Below are 23,159 nucleotides of genomic sequence, written 5' to 3'. Positions count from 1 at the left end.
TATATGGAACATATGGTGAGGATTTAACAGTGGCAACAATATGTCTCACAGTAAAGAGGCACACATAGAGCGTAATTCACGTTTAATCAGGGTAAAGACTTCATTGCCTACGAATAGCACAATTCACTTCAGCCACAAACCAATAATTAATTTCAAAGCTAAGTTTAATCTCTGTAACCCACGTCTGCACAGGAAAGATAGATTAAGCTAACCAGCCATGCAAGAATCTCTATAGATCTTCATTAATGTGGACCTTCTTTCATGCCTAGTTGAGCATCTCTGCCCTCTTCCATTATGTGGCAGGAGACTTGGCCGAACACTTGGATGGGATATGAGATATGAATTTGAACACTTTTTTCAAGCTCAAAGTCATGAGAAAAGGCTGTGAGGATGTGCTCAGGACAAGTGACAATATCATGTGCTCTAGTGGGGTGAAAATGTCTTCGGATGGAGGTTGTGGTATATTGCGAAAAAACAAAACAGAGATAGTAAATAAAGGCGGTTTGGAGAGATAAACAGAATGAAGGAAAGTTAGTAAGGTACAGAGAAGGGCAGACAGAAAAACAGATAAGTATATAGGAGTAAGTGTGCAGAAGAGAAGTGGTGGTGTTGTGATAGAGTAAAAAAATAAAGAGAGACAATGAGTGCACTCCAAAAAGCTCCCTATTAATAAGTCATTTGATAAGGTCATAAATTACTTTAACAAGTCATTTAGTCTCATAATGAGCTTTAAATCTTGTTTTTCTTAAAATAAGTTAGTTCAAAAATCAAACAATCTAAGTTGTTTCTAATGCACTTTCAGGGTTTTTTCTGTAACAAGAAAATTACATTTTATTTTTCTCATTTGTTTTAAGAAAAACAAGATTTTAGGACAGAATATGAGACTAAATTAATTGTTGAGAAAGAGATTTTTTGCAGCGCATCCAAGTGTGTGTGCATGCAGCTAGAGCACGGGGCAAATGAGCTCCACCAGTGACACACAGACATGTGAACTGCAGTGACAGCAAACATCAGCATCCATGTCACCACACAACATGAAGTCCACAAACTACACCTGCATGCGAGCGGACAGGGCACTCACACTCACATGAACACACACGTACACACACACACACACACAAGGCTTCGGTCAGCAGCAAGAGATCTGCTGATCCAACAGCATGGCGGCACCGCAGCACGGCCAAAACACAGGATAAGTATCGGAGCTAACCTAACATGCACACAGCACACATATTGAAAGGTGCATGCACAAAAGGATGGAGTCGCAGAGAAAAGAGCATAAAGGCAGTAATATGAAGCTAGAAAGGCCGGGTGGAAAATTAAATCAGGGCCAAAAGGCTATTAAAGCTCCGTGTGGGTTGGCCCTTATTATCTCACAGTGTGGGGGAAGGATGCAAGGTTGTATGGATGAAGGACAGGGGTATAGGGGCTTGTCAGGTGTGATATGAAGCAATGCTTTAGGGCATCTGGTCTTATGACGAAAAAGAAAAAAGAAAACAATGCAGATTCTTCAGCTTCACTTTTCCTCATTAAGCTATGGACCATATGATCCTACAGGCATAATGAGCTCCAGTCTTTATGGCTTTCCTCTATGGCAATAATACGAATGAATAGTCCAGTCCCCGCGCATAGAAACAGCGTTGACTTGAGGCTAATTGTAAAAAATTACACTCAAAATAGCCGCAAGCCTTTCTTAACAGCCTGGCCTAAGAGGAAAAGAAAGTTATGTCTGTCTAATTTTACTGAATGATGAGTGCATTCTCATACAGTAACATCTGGCATCTATCTATTCAATGTCAGACCCACTTTGGAAAAACGGCCGGATTTCTGTAACTGTCCTCTGGAGCCAATATGTTTCGAAGCCACTGGCTGACAATGGCACAAAGTTTCCCTCGACAAGAATTGATCACAGTATTTAGCATTTTTCTGTCCCTTGTGTACGGGAAGTAAACGCCACACAACTCCAAGCTGTAATGACACCACAGTGTGCCTTTGTTCCAGCAGGTCCATTTGTCATTTGTTCCCTTTCGACAGGAAAGGCAACCTAACTAGGCCACTAGCACACATGTTTTTGATTGGCCTTCAATTTCAAATCAGGGGTCAGAGGTTAGACGGGCCTTCCCCACCCCTCATCCAACATCTGCCTCTCCTGGTCCTGACCCATTGCCTTGTCATAGCTTTGTGTACACACGTGTTTCAGTGTTCGTGTTGAGTTGAAACCAAGTTAAGGCCCCCTTGGGTGTGTTTCCTTTGCCGTGTCTCTCTTTTGGTTTCCCAAACCACACCTCCCGGTTCCCCAAGGTGCTGATGAAAAGACTTCAGAGGGAGACTTTCACAGGCCCGATTCATCTGGGCCAAGGCCTCCTTAATGAATTGATGAACTCACTCTGGGACGCAGAGACGCTCTGGGTGCTGGAGAGCCTGATTAAAGCGAGAGGAGGGAGGGAAACTAAAGAGGGGGGAGAAGGAGAGATGTATAGGAAGAAAGAGAACGGTGGTGTGGTGGTGGCGGGGCGGGAGGGGGTCCTCCTCTCTTGAGGTAGAACTGGTCCTTCAATGGCTGTGGCCCCTCTGCTCCTCACAGGGGAGAGCGGAAGGAGGGGGATGGCTATGGCCAAAAACTCCAGAGTCTGATCCTCATTAAGCGGCACAGAGAACATCAAAGACCAGACCCAAACCTCTATCAGTCAGGAGCACCCACAATCCCCATGATATTAAAACTCAGGGGCGCCATTCAGTGTCAAGTTCTGAGGCAGGCTCAGGGGCTCGGGTGACTCAGGGGTGGGGGGGACTTAAGGTCCTGAAGGTCGGTGGAAAGTTTGATCTAACTTCTCCTCACCTCAGTGATTGGCTGCTGCTGAATAAGCTTTCTGCTGCAGGAAAAAAGTAGGAGTGGATGATAACTAGCAGCTGTGTGTAGATGATGGTAACTAGCAGCTGTGAGTAGAGGATGATAACTAACAGTGGCCCACCATTAAAGATTTATCATGCCTATAAAGTGTATCTGTTTTTACGGGATAAACCTTGGAACCTAGGACAAATGTATGGCACCTCGCTGGGGACAACATCATAAAAAAAAAATAAATCCATGTGCAAATCTTTACTCAGTTTGCAAATCTGTACGCATACTCACAAACCATATCCTAGAGTTACAAATCAAGACCCTCTGATTTATTAATCCATACCCTCAGACTGAAAAGCACATATGTATGCAGTTAAGTATACAAAGCATTAGCATTAAATATATCCTTACATCTTGATAAATTGGATTTACCTGGCTGATTTAGCATTGCGCCTTGCGTATGTGGTCCATTCTCTTTGCAGAAAAAGGTAGTTTGAGTGCATGAATTGTGTATCTGAGGGTATGGTTTACAAATCGGAGGGCACAGATTTGCAATTTGAGGGTAAACTGAGAGAACAGATTGAATTCCAGGAGGTTCTGTACATATCAGAAGGAAAATAGAGAAAACAGAATTGAGATTGCGTAAACTCCCACTAAAAAAGTTTGCTGGAGTTGTTTTGTCGAGGCTCTTTACTGCACCAGGAGCCAAGAAAAATGTGTTGAGTGCGTCAATTATCCGTACAAATGGAATCTTAACCTTTTCTCGAGAGAGCTGTGTGAGCAAGTACGAGAAGTGCACACTGCTCTGTTAGACGTTTTAAGGGGAAGATGAATGTTGAGCATACATTCCACCCCGGTGGTCCGAAACATACAGCTGGGCAGACTCAGGTCACAATAACACAGTGTGATTGAGTGAGTTCTTCCTATCATAGAAACAGCAGGTGTCAAACACACACTGATAACTTCTGTTTCATCTTGGCAGTGCTGGGATCTGGCCCCCCAAAAAGGAGGTTTCAATTCTCCAAAGGCACAAGAAGTACAAACACACACATATGCGCACACACACACACACACCTGCTTATCGTTGTCTGAGTTAGTAAGCATTTAAGCTGTGGTTAGGAGCCACATAGTTCTTAATAAAACTCTCACTGATGCATGAATATGAATAACTGGCAATTTGAGCTGAGGATGGCAAACAAGACCTAGACATTCAGTCATCCTGCTTACGAATACAAAACATTAAAATAAAAGTGTCAACTCATTGTTTTATTCATTGTGCTCAGGCAATTGTTAGCCACATAAACACCGCAAATCAAAACAGAGGATTATTGAATGCCTCTTGACAGACACAATCATCTTCAGAGAGGCATGGAGTCTTTGGAGTGTGGGAGGACAGTACTACTTTTTCAGCCTGTGCTGCAGAGCGACGGAGACAGAAAGAGAAAAGTGCAGAGCAAAGAGGACCCTGTTGACCTTGCCAAAAGGCCTGATTAGGGCTGTCTCCTCTTTGGACCCACAGGCTCTGCCATTAAAACTCTTACACAACAGCTGGCCATTGCAGTGGCTCCTGACAGCCAAGTCAGCATCATCATGGTATTCAGTTTCACGAACGCAACAGCGAGGCAGCACATCACACCGGCTTGTAAACATACAAGACGCATTGTAATCCATCATAATAACACAGAGGAGACATTTGTCAGATTAAAATGTTTTATTTTTACTTCAAACAATATGTGCAATGCAAAACAGCTCTCAACAAGTCATTGTGTTTCATATTCAATGTTTAAGTCTTGTTTTTCTAAAAAACAAGTGACAAAAATTTCCAGCAGGATGAGATAATTGCACTTGTTCCCAATGCAGTTTCACTCCTCTCTGGTATAAATATGTCACAACAAGGCAGAAGAAGGCAGATCAGATCAGCACACCAGTACCACGAAAATGACATTTGATTCAAGAAAATTCTACAAACAAGTGGGATTAACTCATCCCATTGGCAGATTTAATTCAATTGTTTTAAGAAAAAAATATATTTCAAGAATGAATATGAGACTGATACAACAAAAACCAAGTTTCAACAACACGCTGTGTCTTCTTAATCCTGCTATTCACTACTAAAAAGAAAGGGAAAAAAAAAACAACTTGACAACAACACAATAACTATGACTGGATTTAGATGCGGTAGGTGGCTCAACATAATAGAAGTGGCCCATAATTAAAGAAATTCTTTGTCTTGAGATTACAGCTTGGATCAAAGGATCAACAACAGTATGCTGATGCAAACCCCCCTCTACTACCACACTTCTTGGCATGCTGGTATTTTATAGACTTTAAAAGAGTGAAGTGGATTAACCCAACTGAGAGCTTGCCTGAAAATGCACAGGAGGGCCAGAGAAGTGAATTTACTTCACACAACAACGCCTAGCATATTCATTTCCTCATTTTCACATAAGGAATATTGCTGATAAAGTTTTTAAAGGCTTTGCTGATAAAGCAATAGGGTTGCTGCTTATTCTGCCACTCATGTTTCCCTCTTATCATCAAAAATAGAAGTCGTGACCGGGCGGGATGGATGGAATGGATGACGACTATACAACTGCATGAGGAAGTGGGAGCATACAGTGAACACCTGCAGCTGAGGGTGTTTTTTTTTTTTTTTTTTTGTCCATTTGAGAGAAAAAGTAGGTCCTACAAGGACTGTAGAGTCATCAGCAACTTCTCATCAGTTTCTGGATGTGTACTTTCCACCCACAGGCCCATGTTATGACTCCACCCAATCAGCGGTCTCCTTTCCACTTGCAAACACCCACTTGTATCCTGGCTAAAACCTCCCATTTATCACCCTGACATGCGCGGTTTGCGGTTATTGACTGGGAGTGGATTCCTCTCCCATCCTCCAGCTCAGTTATCAAATTAGATAGTGCTGCAAAATGTTTGGAATGTTAAATGACTGGTGTCAGATAGCTTGCTTTTAGCTAAGTGAGCATCTATTTAGTGGTGATGCTAATATAATCAGAAGGAGATTAAAGGATCAGATCACCCAAAACACACAAAAAAGATATTTTCCCTCTTACCGCTGGTGCAGTCAGTCCATCCTGACAGTTTATGTGTGTGATTTGGCACGGTTTACAGACTGCCTATATATCCATCTGCCTGATTCGTATTTGTTGGGGGCAGAGGGATACGGCTTGCCAGCAGGAAATAGTTCCTAACAAAAGTCTTTGCCCCTGAGTGCTGTGGATTACGCTGTGTCATTGCTCTTGGAAAGAGCTGTTGCTGTTGAAATTTTTACTTGTAAAATTTTTGATGGTTTGAGCTCCATAAATGAATACCCATCCAGCTCGATTGTATTGGGGTGTTGAGAGACAGGGAAGGCCGCAGTGGACAGGAAACCTCGCCAAATCACACACAAACTCACTGGATGGATAGATTTCATTATGGGTTAAGTGGGAAAACATCTTTCTCTTTTTCTCCATTTTGGGTGAACTGTTCTTTCAGCAAATATGTTATTAAAGTGAATGTGCTCAGGCATGCATTACACCTCCTTAACATTTATGTGGAAAATGTCTGTGCTAGGCCTCCACATAAACAGTATTAGGTGTCATAGTTCACAAAGTTGGTCTGTCCCACACAATACTACTGCATGTGTGGCCTATAAAACAACACATGGACGATGCACGCACGCATAAGCGATGGAACTGCGCAGCTGTCAAGTTCAAGGTGACACATCTGTTTGGTTCTATACATTCTGGACCAATAGGGAAAAATGCCCTTTAGCTTCCTGAACCCTGTCTTCAGCCCCACAATGACAATGCGAACTGCAGACACAGGTATTCTTTCTTTGTGTGTGTGTGTATTGAGTTTGTGTGTGTTTAGGCTGACCTCTGTGGCAATGACCCAACTCTTTTGATTGATTTGTAAAGTCATTAAAATCACACTTGGTGATAAAAGACTCAATGTGTCAGCATGGGTCTAAAGATAAGCCTTAGATAAGACTAATTATCAGGTGCAGCCAGTTTACCCCCACCATATTCAGACACACACACACACACACACAAACACATGCACCATTATTAAGCATTAGCAAGCATCCCAATCCACATAAATTGCAGCATATTTTCTCCCCACGCACCTATTTGATATTTTTCTTTGAACATGACCTTGTCTCCAACTTCAAAGGAGAGGCTATTTGACTTCTCACTCATCTGTGCAGAAAGCAATTTTTGTTCCCATTGCCCCTTTAAAAAAACAATGTCATCGCGGCTGGCATCACGCATCATTAGTGCTTGGGGAGAGCATGCAGAGAATGTTATTACACCCCGTATCCCAACAGAGCACAGATACAGCCAGATTTTCTCTAATCACCAATCGAGAAGCAGGGATATTTCAAGACTACTGCTCAGGGCAGATGAATGACAGCTGTGGTGAGGACTGTGACACCCTTTGGGAGTCATCATTTTAAGAGTGTACATTCGATCTGTGTTTTATCAGGCCTCCGATCCTTCCAGACCTAAGATAACTATAAACATGATAGAGATGTTTGTTTACCCCAAGTTGATTCCAGAGGCAACAAAAGAGCAGTAGTGAGAATAATAATAGTAGGGTGTGTACGGGAGCTTGGAGTTGCAGCTCAGCCGCAGCAGCCAATAAGCAAGTGCCAAATATTGAGAGGTCCCTGTAACTACTGAACAAGTGAACTTCATTAATATCACATAGAGCAGCAAAGTGTATATTGTTGTCACACTGGTTTCAGAGGTGAATGCCCCTGGACACATCACAATTTACATGTTTTTAAACACCCTTTTAAACTATTTCTACAGAGTTATGTCTTTTTATTTTAGGTTTGCATGTTGCAGTGCAGTCATACAGTAGATGTTCTGGCTGATCTGGCTTAACTGATTATTTTTATCTCAATGACTGAGTCGATACAAGCAGAAAGCTTCAGCTGCACTACTCCCTATGGATCTAAACTTTGAGGCAAGTTGCACCTCCAACCACACCCAATCAGTGATGCAACAGCTGGCACTTTGCCATTGGCAGATGATGAAAAAACACTGTGACATCACTGATGAGTTTCAAGCCCTTCGAGAGCGGCAGAGTTTTTCTGCCGTATGTGATGTAGTGCTGACTCACTCTTTCACATTTTTGTGGCGATGCTACCACAACCACAATCTCAAGATTAATGGCAATCTGCGTATCCAATTTACCCCCAGCAATCCAGATTCATGCTCTTCGATGGTCACTGGGACAATGCAACTTTTTTGGTAACTAGCAAGCTGAGTCACCTCGTAACCACAGTGTATTTAAGAATTTAAGGGTGACAAGAAGTTCTCGGATGGGTAAAAATCATTTCAAGTCAGGACATGTGGAGGAATTTAGTTGCGTTGAGGGTAAGAACAGCGGCTTGGTCAGATGGCTGAGTGAATTGCCTACATGACATCTAAGGGATATGTAGTTTGTGAAAATCCAGGAGCAATTTCGTTCTTGAAACATAACTTATGTCCAGTAGCGGTAGATTGTGTCCTAGGCCCTTATCGTAGCCTTCAGCCAGCATATATTCTCATTGGACTTAACCTCTGAAAACCGCTAGCTAACCAGGAATGATGTACCCGCTTTCCCACGCTACTCTCAGTGTCCTATCAGCTGAGATGGCGAAGTTAAGCGGTGACATCATGCAGTGTTTAAGTTCTATTGCAGACCTGAGAAGCTGCGGATAGGTCCTCACTTTCTCTTCAAGAGGAAACTCGTGACTGGCAGGGGAGTAAATTAGAAATCTGAAGAAGAGAAAGAACAAAACATCTGGTTCCTCTCCACATTCCAACGGCATCCCGCTGGTGGAGAGACGGAGAACTCAGGAGACGATGGATAATTTATCAGGCACGCAAAACTTCTCGATGCAAAGCCATTTCCAGGGACAGAGATGGTGAATCAAGCAGGGCTAACTCGAGTGAACAAAACAGCATTTACGCTACGCTCTTGTAAATCTATGCGAGGTTATCATCAGTCAGTCCCGTCTTCGTTAAAACGTTTGGTCTTTTCAAAATACCATCACCCTTTGACTTAATTTTTCACGATCGTCTGTGTTCACTCCCTTTGTGTTCACTGGCTCCTGTTTCGCAAATGCTTCATGATGGAATAAAATGTCAGCAGTCTGAAAATACAATGAAATATTCCTCAAAAAAAGACATAAAAGAAGCAGACAAAGGGAATGATTTTCACTTTCTTGGGCGTGTAACATGAGAACCGGATCTAGTGAATGAAGTGCCCGGAAAGATAGTGAAAGGTCAGCAGAAACTGGGAGAAATGTGAGTCCCAGGGATTAAATACACACTCATGTATTTTGAAAGATGGACATAGCGGTACACACACTTCCTGAAATCGTGTCAGTAAGCATTCTGATTTCTGTAAACCATAAAAGGTATCTGTTTTATGAACACAGCAAATAGTTTCACTGAATTTAACCAACTGATGGGAAACTTTAATAATGATTTATATAATGAGTCAACACTTGGGAGGAAAGAAATATCTAAAAAAGCAAATAATATCTGCCACTATCTGTGTAACATTATGGAAGACATCAGACAGGATCTATGATTCAGTGCAGTATCATGCTAAAAAGTACACTCAGTATTCCAGCCACTAAAAACACGCTAGATATCAACTCAAGGTTACTGTCTTTTATCTGAGAGTGACATCCACAGTTAAAGCTAGAAAAAACAATAGCACAATACTCTTGGGTGGAGGAGGCCACAGAGTACCCTTAAATCTTAGTGTTATGCACTCTGAATAACTTAAGGGCCCTTGAGGGACGGGCTTTTAATCCACTGTGAAAACAGCTGTTTAACATCTCTCAGGGGCTTGGCTATTTTCAGAGGGATCATCTCAAGTGCCCGTCTAATACGATCAAGATCTTCATTGGGACAGGCAGCGTACCAGTCAGGACATTTCACACCTTCACTGAGTGGACAGCCACTCATTAAAAGATGACATTGCTAGTAATGATTGAACTATCTATAGACCGGGGTTATATCTGTATAGTTGTCCTTGGAAATTAAGGCCACGCTGCATCCTCACCTTCACATCCATTTGATTTGCTTTACAAGAAATGATGAAGAGGTTACTGTGGTAGACACGCGGCGTCTTCCTCCTGCTTTCTAAAGCTTGACATTGGCACAGACGCCATCTGCATTCCTGAGCTGGTAAAGAGGCACATTCTCTGATTATCATTCCTATGCAGCATTTGCCGTTTCCCCCAAGCAATCGCATAGGGCCTGTGAGTAAGATAGCATGCAGCAGTGTTTACTGTGTCTCCTGGACATCCCGACAAAGAGGAGCTGATAAGTGATTACAGCACTGTATTTTTTAACAATCATCCCAAGTGAGTGTTAATGGGCTAATGGAGTTAGCGGCGCCGGCTGGTCCTCCTTTATTATGCTGGACTGTTTGTGGATTTACCTGGTTTTATAGCACGTTGTCATGCTGTTTAGAAAACTGCTTGACTTAAGACATTTAGTCTTAATGCATTTGCACTGATTTATTTCTATAGGCAGATATATCAAGGGATTCAAAAATCATATATTGAAATAATGAGTAGATTTTAACAATTAGGAAGCAAACTCTCAGTGATGTAGCAACCAAATAATGTGCACTGTTGTTTCTGCTCTTTATGACTTCTCAGTAAGCTGCTAGGACTGCATTTGAATTGAAACATTATCATATTAATCTTACTCTTCGGGGTTATTGCCAACTAAGTGTCAATGGATTTTCCGCTCACAATTCAATCTCTCCTGCCTGGAAGCCACATTTCCTAACAGACTTACACTTTACACTTATGTTTTTCTTGTTTTATTTCTACTGGTTGAGTTACATTTACTTACTTATTGAGCTTATATTGTATTCTGGGTCCGTTTACAGTCCTTTTGCTGCTGCAACAATCAAATTTCCCATGAGGAATCAATACAGTTCCATCTTGTCCCATCTTACCTTACAGTGAAGTCATTAATATTGACTTGTTTAAAGAATAAAATGTGTACCTCACTTTCAGAAACAACTCATTAAGAAATTAATGGGAATGAAGGATTGAGATGAAGTTCCATCCCACATGGATATGAAAGACTTGAACAGATGGCTGTTGAGAGGGAGAGTTTGAAAGAGTGCTGTGGAGTGACAGAAAATTTGGAGTCACTACAAGTCTATGTAATTAAATTGGTTTGGAGGACAGAGATGCTTGACTGCCTTGAGTCGGTGGAGCGAGACCTATGCACTGATGTCCAGAAACATCAGCGAGTCTCAGAGCTGCTTGGCAGAGAGTAAACCACGGAGGGCTTTGAGCTGCTCCATGTGAAGATCAAGTCAGTGTTTGAGTCGGGTGTTAAAGCGCTCCACCCTCTCTTCTTGGGATTGTTGCCACACTGATGGGAAAAGAGAGGCCGATGTCTGCATTCACCAGTTCCCCCAGTCTCTTCTCGTCCAGAAACTTTTTTCAATAATCCTCAAATATCTGTGGAAACGTGAGATGGCGATCTCAGTGGTTTAGAGTGCAGCTGTGCAGGATGTTAAGAGCTTACTGAGAGACGTACCACCATTTTCCTCATTCAACATGCTGACAGCCACTCTGAAAGAGATGACCATGTGTCTCATGTGTCCCAAGAGAAGTTTGTATTTACCTCACACAAAGAGGGATCAAAGACCCACCACCATGCCAATTTTAAAATTCTCTGGATGAAAATGACATCGCCAAGGATGCCACTGGCAATGCCAAGGATGCTACTGGCAAAGCCCACAGTGCCATCTGCAAGTAGCAGTAATGCCCAGGATGACATTAATAAGACATGGCACTTGGTTATGAAAACATGGTTCTAAAACTCCCAGAGCCCACTTTGACACTTCATTTGAATTCAACACTTTTCCTCTTTTTTGAAATCAAGAAACATGCCTTTATCACTAAACAGTATTTTACTCTTAGATGAATAATTCGGCGCTGGGAACTTGAAAATATGCAATATTTTGGCTGAAAATGGCTAATTTTAAGTGTGTTGACACTCATGCTATCTCTCTTTCCCTCAATACATGTATATATGTGTATGCGTATGTGTGTGTGTGTGTGTGTCAGGTCTGTGGTATCTGCTTGACCTTAGCACAAACATAATATGTTTGAGTTTAACAAACACCCCGCTGCTCCAGCACATGCCTCCCTCTGGCATATTCTGTAACAGCAACAAACACTTACAGGATGCTGGTAAAACTGCACATAACTCCACAATAACAGTCTTTCATGTAGACGACAGGAGAGAGGTTAAAGTAATAATCTGACATTTTCGTGTAAATGAAATGTCTATTTTTCTACTCTACTCAGCGACTGATATAAGCCAATGATAACTCACGCTACAGGCAGTTCATGAAAGCTTTATATGTGCTGTTCTAAACACCTGGTGGCAAGTTTTTTTTTTATTTTAGAAAGTGTTTTTTTTTTTTTTTTTTTTTTTTAAATTGCTCGCAGCAACAGCAAAAAACTTTTTTTATTCTCCTTAAATACAAGAGCTGGGTAGTTAATATGAGGAGCAATAGCCAACATGCATTCAAAGCCACCGACAGAAACACAGACACCATCAGTGGAAAATCCCAAGAGAAAAAGGCCACAGTAAAGTCAAAGTCAAAGAAATCTGGTCTAGATGGGGTTTGGGGTGCGCTTGGGCTCCATACGCCCCTGTTTTGATATCTTGCTGTACAATTTCACTTGGAGGAATAAATCTCATCTAAAGTAGTATAATATGGCAGCATGCCTGGATCAGTCTACAAAGTATGTGGGTGACTAATACAAAATTCCTCATCATTATTCTTATGATAATAGCACAGCATTATGGTTTACTATACTGCAGTACCCTGGAACAAGAACAACACACTAACAATGAACTGTTCTGAGTGAATAAGAAACCATTTTTGGATGACAGAATCAGGCAGTGTGTGATGGCCATTTTTTTTCACATGGCCATAGTGTGAACAGCTTCCTGACTGGACAGCAAGCCGACCAGGCGTTCGGGCTGAGCTTCCCACGTTGAGCAACACTTCACAGTTTATAGTGTGACCTCAACTTAATGGACGCATTGTTTGATTGCCAAGTGATCTCTGAAAATTGCAGTGCAAAAACAAGACAGCAGCTGCTTATTATCAAAGCCGTCAAACTCAAAAAAGCACACATCTCGCAGATTGCCGCTTTGACAAATAAGAATTGAGCCACCCTGACAGCAATGCTCCATCACTGCTGCCTCCTCTTTCTGACAGACAGACGATTCACATATGCCGGGGTCGTCCCTCCAGGTGATGCCAAGATCATTAGCTGTTATAGTGTTTTGAAAGTAAGTGGTGTGATAGATGAGCTTGTATTCTGCTGCTATCCAGATGCTATTTTGTAGTTTACATGGGTAATGTGATGGTGTTCCATCTATTGCAGCAAATGAACATTGAGCCTTGTGGCATGCTATCCCAGAGAGGCAGGCCTGGACACTAAGCCCAGCAGCTGGGCCTTGATCCAGGGACAGTTGTGAAATTGTGCATGTGAGTGTATGTGTGTCAGAGCAAGAGAGAGAGAGAGAATAAGAGAGGGAGAGAGAGAGATAGAGAGAGAAAAGAGATTGAAACTTGACCCTGCTGTCCCTTGCCTCTGGACAACAGGAGAAACGGATGGGCTGAGTCAGAATGTGAGGTTGCTGCTGAAGAAGCCGTTCTGTCCTCCGCGCACCAAGCCAACGTGCGCTGCCTACACCCTGAGTCTAACCTCCGCACAACATCAGCATTTCTCAGCCGGTGCCTACATGCATGTTCCTGTCTGACTATGACAAAACACAAACTCACACACACACACACACACACACACACACACTGACCTGCCAGAGTGACTGCTCTCATAGATACAGGTAACGTGTGATACAGATATACCTCATATCTGGGAAATGTCACCTTTTTAAGAACTAAATATCAGCCATAGCGTTTGTGTGTTTATCCAATGTGGCACTGAAAAGGTTGCTCTAAATCTGAGTTGCAGAATTTTCTCAATCCACACCATACCATGCAACTCTTCAGCTGAAAATCACCAAAATTGGAGTTGCAGGGTTTTCACAAGACGGCAATGGTATGAAAACATACACATGTAATATCTTAAAACCGGGGTCTGTGTCTACCCCTCGGGAAGGTTTTGCAGTAAGTGGCAATTTTCCATTGCGTCCTTCTCACGTGTCCTGTCACTCAACGTGTCACCATGGAGATGAGCTCAGCTTCTCTGTGTCTCATACTGTAGTGCAAACACTGCAGCACAGCTGCATTCAGCGGCAGGCACAGCTGACACTGCCACACGCCTCACATGCAAGCAGACACACATCTTTAACCCATCCACCTGTGTAGTAAACGCACAAAACCTGAGCCCCTGCATGTGTCATTCCTCTTTATAGCCGTCTATGCTTTCTGATGCAAAGGTTGCGTGAGGCATGCAGGGGTAGTTAAAGACTCATCTGAAGGTGAACTTCACCTCAGGAAAATAGAGCACAAGAAGAGTCACACACACTAAGGATGCTGGCCCAGAGGAGATAAAGTGAGCACTACCACATAAAGGGCAGCTGCCACTTTGAGTAAGTGTATCAAGTGTGGACTTGACTGAGTTGTATGTGGCTGAATGGGCCTGTACCACTGATTCCCACGCAGAGGGGATAGCAGGTGAGATGTCATGACATCCACACAATCCAGTCACGCATTAAGAACACATGGCACATATGGTATATGATAAGCAACATCTGTGTCTTCTGAGCTTAGGAAGTGTTGTTTATTATATTGTATGCCTGGTGCAATAGGTTGCAACAGCAGAGTCTCAGCTTGAATGGAAATACTGATCAAATGCAGACAGAAAAAAAAAGCTGTTCACCAACCCAGGTTCTTACCAGCAGCACACACCTGAGTGATTTTTTTAAAGAGGGGTAAGGAGCTTCACAGCATGCATAGGTCATGACATTTTCTCAAAGAGACACAACAGTAATTAACTTCAGATTTTTGGCTGAATTCTGGAAGTCATCCTTAAGAGCTCTAAACCAAAATCATTCCAGAAGAAGTCTCATCCTTTTTTTGTGTGTGATCTGGTAATTATTATGGAATGCAGAAACGTCTAATCACCTAGTGCAATGCTTACAGAGTTATAGGACACAGCTGTTTCCTATCACAACTCTACTACACAAAGACACAGAGTGGAGGAGGTATCTAACTGCACAAAATATGACAGCTTAAAACACGTTATAATATATAAAAGAGAAAAAAACTTGTTTTCGTCCCTGTGATAAATAAATACATTAATTGATTATTTATTTAAAAAATGTTATTAGTACAATATTCCTAAGGTAAATTAAATAATGAGTTTGTGGTAATCTTATCATACTTATGGTAGTTTTACCTCGTATGTTATCATGATAATTAGATACCACTGAAATTGCTTAAGTCTTTAAGCTGTACTCTTATATTTGTTCAGTATCTTGGTAAAATTGATTACGAGATATCGATTTTTTTTTTTTTTTTTTTTTTTTTTTCAAATGTTAAAATTATTTTATGCTCAAAATAAGCATGGCCCATCAGTGAACCAACAAAGTGCAACACAACAGAGTTTTTGATTATTCGGATTTTGTCTCAGGGAGTTACTAGTCTAGTGAATTTCTTACGCAAGGTCAGCAGAAAAGGTTGTTAATAGGAGAAAAGTAAAATTCCTTACTCTGTAATTTGGGACTTCCTTTGCGATCACTCGGTGGAAGGTCTGCGAACTGCACCCGGTGTCCCGACATGTCCAATACCTCTCAGGTCAGAGCCGCGACCGCCGACTGCAAGGCTGCTCGTCTCCGGTTTGTTTCAAAGTATCCGGCAACTTCCCGAGATGGGGCTAAGTGCGTCGAGATGACCGACTCCTCTCTCTTTTGACGCGTGGGAAGCCTTGACAAACACACCAAACCCGGCCGGGAGCGTCTGTCATTGACTTTCCCCCCCTCTTCTCTTTTTCTTTCTGCTGACTGTGTGCCAGTACTGCGGTGAACCAGCCTGCTCGGTCCCGTTCACCTGCCAGGACGCCTCTGCTACCTCTGGTTTATAATGTGGACCCACACGCACAGGACGAGGGCTGAGGCATACCCCCACCTCCCTGCATTAAAGGCATTAAAAAAAGAAAAAAAAAAAAGGAAAAAACTTTTTTCCGACGTTCACATGACTGCAGAGTTACGTCACCACAATATAGCTCTGAGGAAAAAAGTACTATAGTAATCCAGTTACACATTTGAAGAAGGATGCCACAGCCACCACAGCGGCTGCCTGCATAGTGATGTCTGATATGGGGTCATGGGACATGCAAAATTAAATAACGGTGGTCATTACTGAGCACCACTGACACACTGTAAATCCATATAAAAATATTAATCATTTTAATAGGTTTGACGCTGTTGCTGTTCATGTGATAGACAGATGCCGCGTTGAAGCGTGAATAATGTTATCAGTAAGTAAAGGTGGGACAACTTCATATGTTGCATTCTCAAAACTTTTTTTTTTTTTTTTTTAAATCTACCTTATCCTTAATTATAAATAAAAATACAATCAATTTAATTGACCAGTCAGTGCACTACATGGTCTATTTAATCCCATTAGGTAGTCTGCCTCATTGATAATACCGAGAGCACTGCAGTAATGAAGGATCTGAAATGTTTAGTACAATAAATACTAATGCATTTTATAATTGTCCTAAAGCATATATGGGAGCCTGGAACGCCATCTAACGGTCAAAAGGGGCAAAATCACCAGTGATATTAAATATTCACTGGTAAAAACTCAATTCGTATTTATGTAATATAATTATTAATTATGGCTTTAATTGTGGCTTTATGTGCAACCTGGATCTTGATCGTTGCTGCTCGTCCTTTTTCATCCGTTATTGTGCTGTACATAAGCAATCCAGGACAATGGCAGAATTTTTGTCAAAACACCATAGGCTCAAGACAAAAGTGTCAGGGTTTCAGAAAACCCTTTGCAAAGTGTGACTATGTGAACATTTCCTTAAAAAATCTCAGTCAACATCCCTACAAAATTGTGGCAAAAGATTATGAACTCTAAGTTGCAAAAAGGCAAATAAAAGTTTCAGACTTTACTTATCTCAGTATTATCCCAAAAAACAAAATCAAAACATTAAAAGCAGATCCACAGGCTCTTAAAACACAGGCAGATGTGGGCAGCTGTCCCATGACAGAATGGACCAATAGCTGGTATTTTGCACACTGCACTTCCATTCTTTGTGGAAAAACAAAAGTGAAAGCAAGCTTAGGGCATTAGAAATGACAATTTAAGTGCAACTAACAATATGTGTTGTGGCAGTGCACTTTTCAGTTTTCAACTTGTCGTGCTTTGACATAGGCCCATTTTGCTCTGTGTACAGGCCTCAACCCCTGCCATTTAATGTAATGAGGCCTGCAGCCTGACCTGCCTGAGAGAGCACACAGACGCCACGCTTACTGGATGTAATGAATTCCAAACATAACTTCTCACTTTCAGACAGCAGGGGGTGAAGGGTGGTGCAGCACACTCGGATAGGCCAGCACTGCACAGTCTAGCCCACCAGAATGATAATCTGAATGCAGTGCAGTATAATGGATCACATCATTGCCATGGCAAACTGTTTTCAAAATAGCTGATGAGGTCAATTTAGAACAGCAATTTTTTTTTTCTTTCTGAGAGAGGGAGTGCAGAGACAGACATAATCGCACAACAGATTTATTGGAAAGTTTATTTTGAGATATTTTTCAAAGGCCTAAAAGGAATAGGAATAATGGGGTAACAGCTGTTCATATACAAATCAAACTCTGAACTACCAGAATGCATTTTATGGATAAGTGTAGGACAGAGACAAATACTAAACAGTATGTAAATAAGGAAACATGTAAACCAAGTCTCTTTATTTCATATTTGGCAATGACTAAAAGAGCATAGGCATAATAGAAAACTTACTGTCATTGTACTGCCAGTAAAAGGCAAATAAATACTGTATGTCCTCCAAAGTAACACATTTGAATGACCTCACTCACTTCAACATTATCCCAAACATGATCAAAAAGCACAGGCTCACACTTTCTTACAAACACTTTCAAAGGCAACTGCCTTCCATTTGGCTAAGTATATACAAGGACCAAAATATGTGCACTGCACTTTCTGTCTCTAACAATACAAAACTTAGAAAAAATAATTTAGAACACGTAGAAACCAGTCATATTCAATGTGCAAATAGCACTTTTGTACTGTACACTAACACTTTTACACCCCTCAAATCTCATCACTCCCACACACTGCTTTCACACAGCCCCATTTTGCTCAATGTACATTTTGGAGAGTGAGGCTGCCATTGACTTTGCCAGTTCCTCGTCCCGTTTCCTCTGTATCTGTGAGTGACGGCACCAGTCCTCATACTCTGGGTTGGGGAAGCACTTGTCCAGAAGGGCATCGTAGTGACCGTTGCTGAGCCAACTCAGCCAGATAGCAGGTTTGGATGGATCCTCCTCCCCGAGGTAATGCACCATGGTGGACACGGTGGGGCTCTCCAGGCTCCCCCCTGTCGTCAGGTGGATGTTGACGTTCAGCATCTGGCTCATGGCGAGGAGCTCAGGGTACCCGGCCCAGGTGCCATCCTGCGCTGCATTGATTAGGAACTCCCCTACGTCCCCTTCGATGATGGGGTTGAACTCATCCAAGTGGTCAGCTATGTGGTGCACGGTCTGCTCCCTCAGCTCACTGTGCCTTGACTGCTCTCCAAAAGCGGCTTTGCACACAGCTCTGTATAGGCAGTTGCCATCCGGGATGACGTGGTACCTATATTTGTGCCTCTCCTGGAGGTACTTGTTCTGTTTCTCCACCTCAGCCAGGTACCGGGTTACCTTGTCGTTGATGTCCTCTTTGTCAGTACATCTCTGCGCGGACGCCTCCTGCAGGACACTGAGCTCAAAGGCCCCTGTCTCACCTGATGGAGGAGCGGCTTGACAACTGCTGTGATGATGGAAATCTTCATCTGTGAGCTCTTGGGGTCGACCTGCCCCACATGGAATGGGCTCCACTTCATGTGGTGAGGCCCATCCGTTGCTTTTGATGGGGGTATTAGTCACTGAAACACCATCGTCATCACTTGACATTACCATCATCCTGTTGCTATCTTCTATTCTGGGTCCACTGATGCTCTTAGTGTTCAAAAAGTCATTTTCCACCAATTCTGGGCAATCAGAGAAACGCTGAGTCCCATTGCTCCAATGATCAATCAAGTCTACTATCACATCGGAATCATTATATGTTACACTGTCACAATCATGTGAAATAAGGTCAGGGGATGATCTTTTGGGCTTGGACTCCCTCATGATGTGTACAGGTACTGACCGCTCAACTCCATCGGGTCGGCGGATGATTATTTCAGCCGTGGACGTGAAGTAAACTGGCTTCAATGACGAAGTTTCGTAACATGAAAAGGCAGGCATGTTTGCGGAAGACGGCGTCTCTCTTCCCGAATCGCCGTTAGCAGCTGAAGTTGAGTCCTGCTGTGTGAATCCTGGTTTATCAGCCGCGGAGGAACTTGACGTTGTCCCGGTCACACCGTCAGATCCGCTCGATACAGTTATTGAAACTTTGCGAGAGGACTTCGGGTAGTGTGTCAGGACACTGTTGTACAGCTGCATTTTGAAGGACTCCTTTATACTGAACCCTGCCTGCGGGGTGTTACGGAAAGATGACAACAACGTCTAAAAATACACAGCGTGTCATCAATAACAGCAAAGTTGTAGGGAACGTTTCCATGGTCCTGAATCCTGATACCATTGACACAGAGAAGAGTAGACAGTCCAGTTTAGACATCTTGCGTCAGTCGCATTCGCGGTGCCTCCCTAATTTTAGAGCTCAAAGTAAATGGACACGGTCCTCTTCCAAATGTTAAGTCCGCCAAAATGGATCACACAGAATTTCCGGTATTTTATTTACAAAGTAAAATCACTAGGCGAACATATTTGAAAATGAATCTCAACATGAATGAAAACAAGGCCATTGTTGTTCTTCGTCAAGTTCTTTACAAAACACAGCCATATAGCTATTCATAGCGAGTGTCGTATTTAAAAACGGGGTTTAAATAATTCCCACATAGGCTACACTGCAACATCGTGTAAGCCCAGCCTCATTTCTACGTTCAAGTCTATCTATCTAGAACAGGGGTGGCAAACTGGTGCCATGGAGGGCCGAGAGGCTGCAGGTTTTCATTCCAACCGAAAACTCCATCAGGTGATTTCACTGATTAGTCCCTTCTATCTGCTTGGAGGTGGGGTGATCAATGAAATCACCTGGTGGAGTTTTCGGTTGAAATGAAAACCTGCAGCCTTGTGGCCCTCCATGGTACCAGTTTGACACCCCTGATCTAGAAGTTTTGCAATATCATTGAAATGCACATGGGTACAATCCGCGCATAATTTTGCACATATATATTTTCCAGTGAAAAATCTGACATTAATGGTGACGCTGTATTATTTATTTATTTATTTATTTATTTATTTATTTATTTATTTATTTTTACATCTGAACACATTTATATGTTTGTTTTACCATCTGACCTTTTGATCTCCTTAGAGAAACTTATGCATAAAGTCAAACTGAGTCTTTCTGATTATATTTTATTTTACTTCGAAGGTAAACTCACGAAACGTCCGGTTTGGTTCTAACTTAATGCAAACCACTTGACGCTGCTCTCCTGTTTTAGGGCTTGACTGAGGCTGCATCACTGGAGTCCTACCACCAGGCGACAATTTGAAGGATTTGAAACATAGTAACTGTTGAATGATAGTCGGAAACCCAGCAACGCGCAACAGTAATGTCATTACTGCTGCCAGTAAGAAGTAATGCAACAAAATACCAATTCAGTTCCGGTCACAGCAGGCTATTATCAATGAAAAAAAATAAGTCTTTGTTATCTCCTTTCGGATAGAAGTTAATTTTGATCACCCTCATCCTCCTCATATCTTGCCAAAATGCTATGATATAAGATGGCATAAATTATATAATACATTTACTTTTGAAAGGAGTATAGAGTAATGCGTTACTTTCTGATACCCTATGCGCAGCAGTGGTCAGTGGACTCACAGTCAGGGGTGACATCATCACATCACAATGCGTGAACTTCACCGCACAGTAAGTACACGCAGGCAGATGAACACAACAAACTATCATAAAACAGATAGATAAAGGACATGCTTTAGTGGCAACTTTGCGATTTTTAGTTATTGTATCTAGTGGATGTACAATGACAATAATGACATTCTATGTTTATGTTTGCATTGGTCCACATGAGCATAGCACAGAGGTTACACACAGGGCTAATTTTAAAGCCAGCGTATCCTGGACTGACGGGAAAGATCTAATTTAAGCGGGATACGCTCATATTTAGGGTTGAGGTCGCATTCCCCCCGAAAAGAAATAAATAAATAAATAAATATATACATAAATAAATAAGTAAAAGCCTGTTGCGATTTTAGTTGATTCCAACACATTTTTTAAACCAATTTAAGGATTTTGTTTTGTAGACCTAAACCTTGAACAAAGAATTCATTATGACTATGAAAATGTCCCTGAAAGTCTTGACTTGTTTTAGTTTTAGTTTAGTTTAGTTTAGTTTATTATGTCGTGGACAGTCCCAATTAATTAACTGCAATTCAATGACAGTAAAAAGGGCAGCTTTAGCCAACATGGCTAATATCCTGCTGTAGTCCCCGGCCAGATGACAATAGGCACCCTAAAAAACAACCAAAAACAACAACAATTTTGAATCCGAAATTATTCAAAACATCTCACCCCTGCATTGTAATATTTTTCTTATTTATATAAGGGGGGCGCTTTGAGTCACTACTAGATAAAACTGTTAACTAGGATTTTTTTTTTTTTTTTTACTTTTTGTGTACACACTAATATGACCAGCCATGCTTAATAATGGGGCTGTTGTAATTGATTTCAGCTCATTAGTAACACCTTGTGCACACAGGCCCATTTCCGCTCATGCGGCTGTTTTTAACACAATGGCCGACTGTCTGAGGCTGCTGGACAGAGAGGGAACTTCTGTTTGTCTGCGCTTCATTTAAACATAACCTCACTGGATTGCCACGACCTCCATGTCAGACTGCTTAACAGCTGTCAGTGGATCAGCCACTCACCAACTGTGGCTGCAGTACACCATAATGAAAAATCACGCTTATAATCCTATTATATTCTTTATAGGATTCGTGGTGCGCCTGTATTGCTAAGATGTAGTTTATCATATGCCCACATGGTATTTTTAATCTCCTAGGGCACTGTACTAATTATGCAGAAGTAAATAAATAAATTAATCAAGTTAATATGGCCTTGCGTTATTAATGTTGCATTAATATCAAATGTATTTTTTTCCTCAAACACAAGTTGACACATTTTCTGTGTAACTATGTTAAGCCAGGGTCAAATTAACCGTCACACTACCTGTAATTACCACTAGAGAGCGCCATGGCCCGTGTCTAACATTATAGTCAGGCTTCAAATAAACACCACAAGTACACGCATGGGGGAGACATTTTGCTTTTGGAAAAAAAGAGAAGAAGAATGAATGCCTGGAACAAATGAATGCAAAGAGAAGAAGCTACAGCAGCTGTCGCAAGGTTGTGCGTCGCATACAAATGAAGCCATTGATCGCCTCCTCCACCGTACCGTTAGTACTGTACTGTTACAATGACCTCCAGCCAGCACAAGGTTGGCTCTCCTTCCCTGTGCGTTTTACCCTCATACGAACCCACACACACACACACACACACATACAAGCTAAAACGTACTAGTGCATTTTCCCATGATCTGTAGCCATCCTGCAGGCATAATTTTCCAAAGGCACAACACAAATATGACAGCAAAATTATCCCTCCTTTGGCATTACAATCTACTGTAATGATGGCACAGATTCTTTAAAAACTACCAATGCGATCACCATAAACTCACTATTGTGTAGCTACCACAGACCCACTATGAGACCCTGTAGTAATATTATAGAAAATGCTATAGTGATACCATAGGAAAATAAAGCTCTGATCAATATAAATTGGCTCATAAATATCACACACGGTCACTTTAAGGGCCGATAGTAATATTATAGCAAGTATTTTAGTGATATCATGGGGTCAAAGGACAAAACAAAGCAAAACAATGCAAAAAACAGCACTGAGTTAATATCACAGATTTGCTATTAGGATCTATAGAAATATTATAGAAGAAATTATTGTATTTATCA

General features: G+C 41.8%; 1 protein-coding gene across 1 annotated transcript; it reads right to left on the bottom strand.

Moving 5' to 3' along the window:
- Nucleotides 1–17,781: 17,781 nt before the first annotated feature.
- On the bottom strand, nucleotides 17,782–19,989 carry otud1 (OTU deubiquitinase 1). The gene has a single exon (XM_030079999.1). It carries the CDS (start codon nucleotides 19,552–19,554, stop codon nucleotides 18,190–18,192), a length of 1,365 nt encoding a protein of 454 aa, XP_029935859.1. The 5' UTR covers nucleotides 19,555–19,989; the 3' UTR covers nucleotides 17,782–18,189.
- Nucleotides 19,990–23,159: the final 3,170 nt, after the last annotated feature.

This window comes from Myripristis murdjan, chromosome 20 (genome assembly GCF_902150065.1).
Source record: "Myripristis murdjan chromosome 20, fMyrMur1.1, whole genome shotgun sequence".
NCBI lineage: Eukaryota > Metazoa > Chordata > Actinopteri > Holocentriformes > Holocentridae > Myripristis > Myripristis murdjan.
Note: the sequence above shows the minus strand (reverse complement) of the source record. Positions and strands in the feature narration are given on the sequence as shown.

Excerpts from the sequence above, each read along its gene's own strand:
- otud1 (XM_030079999.1), bottom strand. The coding sequence starts at position 19,554 with ATGCAGCTGTACAACAGTGTCCTGACACACTACCCGAAGTCCTCTCGC.